This window comes from Corvus brachyrhynchos, unplaced genomic scaffold (assembly GCF_000691975.1).
Source record: "Corvus brachyrhynchos isolate BGI_N302 unplaced genomic scaffold, ASM69197v1 scaffold26, whole genome shotgun sequence".
Classification (NCBI taxonomy): Eukaryota; Metazoa; Chordata; class Aves; order Passeriformes; family Corvidae; genus Corvus; species Corvus brachyrhynchos.
The window spans coordinates 4,954,389-4,963,987 of NW_008239324.1; the positions used below are offsets into that span (position 1 = coordinate 4,954,389).

The 9,599-nt window shown below is 43.0% G+C and overlaps 1 protein-coding gene across 4 annotated transcripts in view; it reads left to right on the top strand.

The window, feature by feature from the left end:
- Positions 1-9,599, top strand: part of CTCF (CCCTC-binding factor) — a 27,414-nt gene that overhangs the window by 10,790 nt on the left and 7,025 nt on the right. For 3 of the 4 annotated variants that reach the window (XM_008638737.2, XM_017740912.1, XM_017740911.1), the window contains 7 exons: positions 2,651-3,443; positions 4,074-4,244; positions 4,879-5,012; positions 6,317-6,437; positions 7,228-7,377; positions 8,709-8,869; positions 9,276-9,458. In XM_008638737.2, the coding sequence (XP_008636959.1) occupies positions 2,651-3,443; positions 4,074-4,244; positions 4,879-5,012; positions 6,317-6,437; positions 7,228-7,377; positions 8,709-8,869; positions 9,276-9,458 (1,713 nt within the window). The remainder of the gene's footprint in view (positions 1-2,650; positions 3,444-4,073; positions 4,245-4,878; positions 5,013-6,316; positions 6,438-7,227; positions 7,378-8,708; positions 8,870-9,275; positions 9,459-9,599) is intronic. The other variant, XM_017740910.1, reaches the window with a different exon arrangement.

Consider the following 9,599-nt stretch of genomic DNA (forward strand, 5'->3'; position numbering starts at 1 on the left):
GGGGGCAGCCGTGCCCCGCCGTGCAACCCCCGATAGCCGCGCGACGGGAAACGGGGTGAGAGGTGACAGAGGGACAGGGAGCGATAGCGGGTTCTGAGTTTCTTTGCCGGACGGCTGTAAGAATCCCTCTATTCCTTTCACACACATACACCCCTCACTGTGAGTGTCTTTGACCTGAGTCTTCCTGCAGGCATTTCCTTGGTCTCCCTGTACACCTGCATTCCTAGGCTGGCAAACTTCCTGACAATGTGAGCCTTATGCCAGAGTCTTCATGTATGCCAGTGACCTGTTCCTTGGTGGACATAGGATTTTCTGCTTTACAAGTCAGAAGTGGTGCCTTCCTGCTGTTCCACTGTAGGATCATAGAGGACACTTGCAAATTATTTGCCTGTTGGATTGCTTTCAGGTGACTTAGCCGCCCTGTTACCAACTGATACTGACAGTGAATGTGAAGGTCTTTATGAGGGCCCCACCTCTGCTCAGAGCTGCCTGTGCTTGTATCAAGGTTGCAGACCTCTGCTTGGTACCAAAGTTGCATTAGCTTTGCAGATGGACTTTTGCCATTTTTTTTCCTCCATCTTACGTATTTTATTGTTACCACATTTTTATGTGTTGTTTAGCTGTGTTCTTCCTTTTTTTGTTCAGATCCTTTTGGTCACCTGAAAAGTCTTCTCTTCTCCCTGCAAATACTTAAGATAATTGTAAAACACATTTGCAGTTGCTGTAGGCCAAAGACCAGCTCTGTTCTGATTGCCTGCTGTCTGGTGTTAAGTACTTACATCATCTCGTGTACTTCAGCTGTTTGTCCATATGGATTTGCTCCGACTTGAAAAGCTGATGGGTGGTAAAGGAAAGGAGAGGCGGGATCCCTGCAGGGAGCGCACATGAAGCCATATGTCGGTATTTCTGGGTATCTGGTGCCCTCTGGAGACTGTGGCTGCCCACGACATCACAGGTGTCAAGACAGCAAGTTAATTTATGTCCCTAGTCTGGGCAGGCTGAAGAACAAGATGAGCTTTATTGTTCTTCCAGCTGAAGTGAAGGATGGTAGAAAAGACAGTAGAGTAAAAGCAAGAATCCTCTAAAAATAATAGCAATTACATGTCTTATAATTTGTAAAGGTGATGGAGACTTGATAGCTGTGCTTCATGTTTATGTCTATATGCACTATATAGTGCAAAATCAAAATTGAGTATGCAAGATTAAATATAGATATTTGAAAATAGTATGGGGATTTTAAAGTGTTGAGTTAGCAAGGGAGATTAAATATTTATATTAATTCACTTAGCTGGTCTGAGAGGCCAGTCAGTCTAATGGGAAAATACAGAAGTCTCTTAGCAAATCTGGAAATGGAATCAGGAATTTTTCACCGGCTTAGTAAGGAAGCTGGCTTTTCTGTTACTTTCTTCAGCAGTAAAATTGACCTTGGTACCTTTTTAATGCTTATTGGGGAGTATAAGAAATGGTATCCTGATGCAGGGAAAGTTTTTGGCATGGTTAGGGAACTTCCTTTTATTTTACGAAGTAAACCACCTGGAACAGAGATGGACTTACAAAATGCTCCTTTACTATAATCTTACTCCTTTCATTTGTGAAAAAGACAGCTGCAAAATGATAATTTCTTTTAGCTCTTACTACTCTTGAAATAACCTTCCTGCATAATGAGAATACAGGAGTTTCATATTTTTCCCCAACTGCAGTGAAGAACACCAGATGATCTGAGGAGGCACAAAATCTCAGTGTTATGTTTGCATGCAGCTATTGTCAGAGTTACAGTTAAGGAGCACCAAAATGCTGTGCTTCTGTATTGTTGTTTGTGACTGTATGGATGCATTTAATGCAGGTATCATGAGATCATTAGAAATCATTAGAATCTACCAGCTCAGTCCACATCATTTACATTCAAGTAAGATTTTACCTGAGCTGTGTCTCCTGCTGTGGTTCATTCAGCCGAGGAGAGAGTGCACAGTGCATCTTCCTGATCCACTCAGGGCCCAGCAGTGCCGGAGGTGGGAGCTGGAATTGGAACTCCAGGATGCTTACAAGAGACATAATTTGCCTAACTGCTTTATGTCCGTATGTTTTGCAGAGGAGTTTAGACTTGAAGTAAAAGTAGTTAGATATGAAATAAGTGCAGCTTACGTTCTTCTGCTTAGTTCTTAGTGCTTTTTCTTCCTGGAAAAGTTCTGCAGTTCTCAAATGTAATACTTTCTTGAAGGTTGGCTTTTTGATTTTAACAGTGTGCTAGTTTTGTACCTTTAAAATTTCTAGCCGAAGACTGCCTCTGGTAGTGCTAAGCTATGTGAAATGATTAAACAAGCTCAGTAAGGAATAATACTGCTGTGCATCTTGCTGGTGGGATTTGTGGTCTTTGAGAAATGGGAACATGCATATCACTTAATCTCTCTTCCTTGTTTTCCTTCCTTTCCAAGAAGCTGATAGAGTTGTCTCACTGCAGGCAGCGTTCTGTGATTGCCTTGGTTTGCAGTGGTGATGGGCTCGTGGAGACCTACAGCTCTCAGCTCCTGTTCTCTGAATATGATCGGGATGAGTTGGGTGTTTCCAGTTGGGTGACTTGTTCTTCTGTGGGGTTTGTGCAGTAGTTAAATGCATTGGGTGGTGTGCAGCACTCATTTTCTTGTTTTTGCAGCAGGAAGGTGAAATGGAAGGTGAGGCAGTTGACGCTATTGTGGAGGAATCAGAGACTTTCATTAAGGGAAAAGAGAGGAAAACCTATCAAAGACGCCGTGAAGGTGGGCAAGAGGATGATGCTTGTCATATACCACCAAACCAAGCAGATGGAAGTGAAGTGGTGCAGGATGTCAGCAGTGGGGTGCAGATGGTGATGATGGATCAGCTGGATCCAACTCTTCTTCAAATGAAGACCGAAGTAATGGAAGGTGCAGTGCCTCAAGAAACTGAGGCTACTGTGGATGACACACAGATCATAACACTTCAGGTTGTTAATATGGAAGAGCAGCCTATAAACCTTGGTGAGCTTCAGCTGGTCCAAGTACCTGTACCAGTGACTGTACCTGTTGCCACCACGTCTGTGGAAGAACTGCAGGGAGCTTATGAAAATGAGGTTTCCAAAGGAGGCCTGCAGGAGGGAGAGCCCATGATCTGTCACACCCTCCCTTTACCAGAAGGCTTCCAAGTAGTGAAAGTGGGTGCAAACGGTGAGGTGGAGACACTGGAACAAGGTGAACTTCAGCCACAGGAAGATCCCAATTGGCAAAAAGATCCAGACTATCAGCCACCAGCCAAAAAAACAAAGAAAAACAAAAAGAGTAAGCTTCGCTACACTGAGGAAGGCAAAGATGTGGATGTCTCTGTGTATGACTTTGAAGAGGAGCAGCAGGAGGGTTTGTTGTCCGAGGTTAATGCAGAAAAGGTGGTGGGCAATATGAAGCCACCAAAACCAACAAAAATTAAAAAGAAAGGTAAGTTCCCCATCTGCAAGTGGATTTTGAAAATGCTTTTGTTGTGGTGATTGCAGTGTGATTGAGGCGAATGAATACGTGCAAGTGGGAAGAGAACAGACATGCCCAATGCTGCTTGCTCACTATGTAATAGTGCTTGACTGCAGTGTTTCTTGGGCACACCTCCCTTCTCCTCTCTGGAGGCTGCCAGGGAGATAATTTTCCCCAAGTATGATACTGTGGCATTAATATTCTTATATAACTATGCTTGAAAACATTGTTCTCTTTGCTGTGCTACACATGTAACAGTTTGTGTGCATGTTTCACATCAGGAGCCAATGGCACAATTAATTCTGTGGGCTTTTTCCTAACCAGTTGCTGGATAAGGTAGATGGTGCAAAATACAGTAATAAGTACATCTGGTTTTTGTTAAAACTGTAAGTTAAGGAACCCTTTTTAGAGTGGAGAAGGAACATTGAGTGCTGGCATACTAGTGAAAATTGAATCCAAACCAGCCACAGGCAATGCAGTTGGATTTAGTGGTGCCTGGTGGTTCCTTGCAGTAGTTAGACACCCGAGAATCTTTCCTCTTATGTTACACAGTAGACCACAGTACTGTCAAAGACTAAAGATGATTTCCTTCATGACCAGGTGTAAAAAAGACATTCCAGTGCGAGCTGTGCAGTTACACTTGTCCGCGTCGTTCCAACTTGGACCGCCACATGAAAAGCCACACTGATGAAAGACCACACAAGTGCCATCTCTGTGGCAGGGCTTTCCGGACAGTCACATTGCTGAGGAACCACCTCAACACTCACACAGGTACTCTTGGTTTTGCATATATTGTTTTTGTAGGATCTGCTCTGCCATCAGAACTAATAGATTGAAGATAGACCCCTCTTGTTTTCCTAATTCCTCTTATGGAACAAGCTAAAAATGAGGAAATGGTGCAGTTGCTTTCCGCCTGGCCAAGCCAGGTGCAGAGGTTATCCTGTTCACAGGTACAAAATTGATCCTGAGCTTGATCTCAAATTACCTGAAGTTATAGAAATGTTCTTTCTGCCTTGCACATTAGCACTCATGTTTTCAGCTTGTTGTGCCTTACTGCCAAAAAAAAAGAGTGTAATCCATATCCCTCGTTTTCTCTGCTTACTGAAGTTACATCTAACTAGCTGGCTTCTGATGTGTAAACAACCAAGTGATACAAAAATAAAGGAGTCTGTTTCCTCACTGAAAGGATGTTAATTCGCTAAGATCTTATATCTATTAGTTATTTATACAAAGCCCCTGATTTTTGTGCATTGTTGCTCTAATTTAATCTTTCAGAACGTGAAAGCAGTGTTGCTAATTCACTTTTCAAACAAAAAATTAAAAAATCCGCAGCAAGCGCTGTCCTGTATTTTCTTTTGTCACTTAATCTGTGTCACTGTCTTCCTGTCCTCCTGCACACCCTTAGGTACTCGCCCTCACAAGTGCCCAGACTGCGACATGGCCTTTGTGACCAGTGGAGAGTTGGTTCGGCATCGCCGCTACAAACACACCCACGAGAAACCATTCAAATGTTCCATGTGTGACTATGCGAGTGTGGAGGTATGGGACTTGCTATGGTGCTGAGTGCTTCCTTGTGCACTTCAAAGCTTGTTCACCATCTGTTACAAACTCTGCTCTTAGGCATTTCCTCTTTGGTCATCTGGTTGAAAGGCTCTGGGCAAAAGAAGTTATAAATCAGGGCTGCTCTTGGAAGCAAATGGTGGGGTTTCCTCAGTGAATCAGAAAGCAGTTTGAGATCACTTACATAAATCCTAGGTGATATCCATTTCCTTTTGGAGACAATAGTTGTCATTGTTTCTGAAATGATTTGTCCTTTAAGCTGATTGCAGGAATTGTAGTGTGCTCCATGTTGAAGGAGACAGACATTTTCTGCTGCAGTGGGATGTCTTCAGTCCACAGTGCCCTCCCATTTTAGAAACATGCATTCTGCACATCATCTGTTTATGCCACGAAGGTGTCTGTAGCTAAAACTAATGAGCCTTTGTCACAGTATTGGTGAAAAGCATCTTTGCTAATGTTAGATGATAGCTTAATTTGCCTGAGCAGATTAGACATTCTTGAATGCCTTCCCTCCATGCCGTATTGTTAGATACTTTACAGGACAGCTTTTATATTGTGAAAGGAAATTTGAGCCAGATGATGAGCAACATAATTTTAAAAAATGAGATGTCTGCAGTGGAAGAAGGCTACAGTGGGAGAACTTGAGTAGGGACATCAGGCTTTTTTTTCCTACCCACGCTGTGCCTGCAGTGCTGTCACTTCAGGCCCTGTGGTTTGAGGGCTGAATAAGTTATGTTGCAGAGGTTTTCACAGTATAAATTAGGAAAGAATAACCAAGTTGGTCCTTATGAGGTCATGCTGCTTTTTGTAGGCATAAGTTGGTGATTAAGCAGCGTGATCAGGCTGGAGTAGAAAATGCCATACCGTTGGTGTTCTTGCTTTGAGCTGGGTTTGTACCTTCTAAATAAAAGCAGGAGAAAAAAAGAATTAAGCTTCCCCACAACGCTTCCCTGTGTCTCTTCAGGATACTTTAAAATTTTAGGGTGTCTTCAGATGCTGAGATGGTCAGTAACAGTAAGGTGAGCACAGAGTCTAAATCAGACCTCAGTGAGTGTGGGAACAAGCATCAAGCAAAACTGGGAGTGAAGCTGCGAGGTGAGGTAGAGTGGGCAGGAGCAAGTGGCTGTGTGCAATGAGAAAGTGGCACTGAAAATGGCAACATTCTTGTTTGGTTTTGTGCCTAAATAAATATAAACTACCTTAAACTCTTGACTGATTTCTTGTTGTTTTGGCAGTCTGGCCTGCTCATCTGTGCTAAACTCAGTCTTGCTCTTGGCTTCCAGGTTAGCAAACTGAAACGCCACATCCGTTCGCACACCGGAGAGCGCCCGTTCCAGTGCAGCCTGTGCAGCTATGCCAGCAGGGACACCTACAAACTGAAGAGGCACATGAGGACCCACTCCGGTACTGATGCCAAATTCTCTTAATGTCAGAGTGCTGAGGCTGTGTACGGTGTGTGCTGACACACAGCAAAACAAATATCATTGTGTAGCTTAATATAAAACCTTTATGAAGTGTGTAGCTGAAGAGAATGCACCACGATTTGTAAGCACTTGTAAATTCATAACCTGATAAAATTACTGCGCTGAGAAATGAGCTTGGAGGATTCTGATTTCCAGTTTGACTGTGAGGTGATAAAATGCAGGCACCTGTAGTATGAACGCTACTGTTTTCAGTGTTCCACTTCAAGAGTAGAGTCACTTGCAGTCTCATGCTCTAGTGCAGTTTTAAAAGCATCTCATGCATGTTAGTTCATAAAGATGCTAATTTTTTCTTCAATATAAATAGGGATGATTTTAGCACAGAATGTTACTGCAGTACCAAATTAATCATGTTGCTAAAATTGAAGGGGGGGAAAGATGTCCTTCTATGTATTCATGAACATTCAGAACCTCCACCCAAAAAAAATCTGATGTCACTTGCTCTCTTCTAGCAGCCTGCATGTAGGTCTTGCTTGCATTTCTCAGAGTAAGAATAATTTAACTTCCTTAAGGATCGAACTTTAGTTTCTTTTTAGAAAGATTCTTACTGGAGCTAAAACTTGCAGAGAGAGACATTATTGAGTTCTTTGTAGAATTACTGTTTCTTTTGTCTAGCTGCATGTTGCAGGTTTCTGGGAGGTTCTTTGGGGCTTCTTGGTGAGATTTCTTTTTAATAAAAGTACTTGTTCTATTTTTTCCTTTTGCTCCTGAAGGAGAGAAGCCATATGAATGTTACATCTGCCATGCTCGCTTCACTCAGAGCGGTACCATGAAGATGCACATTTTGCAGAAGCACACGGAGAATGTGGCCAAATTCCACTGTCCTCACTGTGATACTGTTATAGCGAGAAAGAGTGACCTGGGTATGTGTCCCCCAAACGTGGCCATTTGCTGAAGATGGTACAAAACTTCCCAGTATTAGAGTTCACATATCCCAACTGCTATCTCTTAACCCAGTACCCAGTCTGGTAACTGCACAGCATGAAGCGCTGCTTCTTCACATGTGGGACTGGTAACACACACCTTTAGCTTACCATAGATGCTGCAAGTTAGAACAATTTTCAGTTTCTTCTCATTATTTGAATTTTTTTTTTCCAAGCATACAAGTTAAGTTTGCCCATAGATGCAAGGCATTTATTGAACTTGGACTGAGATTTCAGCAGCATAAGGATTGGGATCTGAAAAGCAAGAAGATCACTTGGCTTAACCTTCTGCACATTGGAAGCCATTAAGTTTCATGCAGGGATATTTTTATCAAGTTAAAAGGTTTGAATTAGACCAAGTATTAAACTCTCCAGGATTTGGAGCTGTGTGTTCACAAAAGCCCTGAGTCCTTGCAGCAGGACATTCCTGATCTAGTGAGCAGTACCCAGTGTGATTCCAGCAGGAAAGCTCTTCTGTTTCTAGAAGGTGACAAACAATACTGTGCCCAAAGCAGCTGAGAGAAAAGAAGGAGCCACGATTTGGCAGAACTTTCTGTCTTTAAACAGAATTATCACCCAAGTAATGGGAAGGCAGGCTCCCTTCCAGTAAAGACAAGTGCTACAGTGAGAGGCAGTTTGAGAGGAAGGCAGTCAGTTGATGTCAGGAGCAAACAAGCTGATTTACAACAGAGGAAAACTGATGTTAGCTATGAAGAATTTTTCTTCTAATAATGCTTTAATCTACCCTAAGCTACCTTGTGCAGCTGTGGTGTGCTCTTAGTTGAAGGATTTTAAAGAAGTGACTAAAACCTCTGTTGGGGATTATCTGCTGGTGTCCCTGTTGCCTTCTAGCCCTGTCACTCTGACTTCTAATCCTGCAGAAAATCCTGTTTCCCCTGCTGAATTACCTGGCTTCTGGCTGTATCCAGGCAATTCGAGTTAGTCTTAAACATAGCAGTCCACAAGACACTTTAGTTTGACAATCATTTGTCATCAAATGTAAGTGTCCTGAATCAGCACAGATTGCAACTAATAACCAAATCCGGAATCCTGTGGAAAGTCTTAATGGAGTTTTTCTGCAAGCTATTTCTGTCTGGAAATTGTTCTAGTTGATCCTGCTTACAAGTCCTTCAGGTTTTTTGTTGAATCCTAAATTAACTATTCCACTGTTTTGGCTGAGCTTGGGAGGGAGCATCACTGAAGGGCCATGGGCTTGTCTTTCATGCTTGGAAAGCCATGGTGATAAAAGCTTCTGATTCCTTTTCCTGTAGGTGTCCACTTGCGGAAGCAGCATTCCTACATCGAGCAGGGCAAGAAGTGTCGCTACTGTGATGCTGTGTTCCATGAGAGGTACGCCCTCATCCAGCATCAAAAGTCCCACAAGAATGAGAAGCGCTTCAAGTGTGACCAGTGTGATTATGCCTGCAGACAGGTAAGCTGGGGGCACTGGCACCCCTCAGGAGTGTTGGGACAGGAGCTGAAAATACCGGGTAGAAATCTTAGCTGTTAGGTTTGACCAGCTGTCAAGATTGAGTTAGCTGTCTAAATCTTTTGAAGGGCGTAAAGGAGAGTACAAGTGGCCTTTTCTTGGTGTGATGCTGTCCTGTAGAGAAGAACCTTCTAATTAACAACCTTAATGGACCTGTTTACCAAGGGATAAGAGTCTATGTAGAATGGAAGTAGCTAGAACTGAATATGCTATCAATCAAGGTGTTCTTGCATTGCTGTGGAATCATTCTTTTCCTGATATTAAGCATAAAATGTTGGCCTCATTTTAGCTGAAAATTCACTTTTCTGTATCCATTTATGTGAGTTTCCATTTTTCTTGCCCGTGCCAGGAGCGGCACATGGTCATGCACAAACGGACCCATACTGGAGAAAAGCCTTATGCCTGTAGCCATTGTGATAAAACCTTCCGCCAGAAGCAGCTCCTCGACATGCACTTCAAGAGATACCACGATCCCAACTTTGTCCCTGCTGCCTTTGTCTGCTCCAAGTGTGGCAAAACATTCACTCGCAGGGTAAGGGAATATGTTTTGAATTGGGGAGGGTTGGGGTGGAGTGAAGCTTTTTTACCCAAGGGGAGGGAAATGTTTACCCAAAAGGAAAGATGGGTGAGATACAGGGTGAAATATAACTCTCTAAATAGAGCCTTTCTCTCT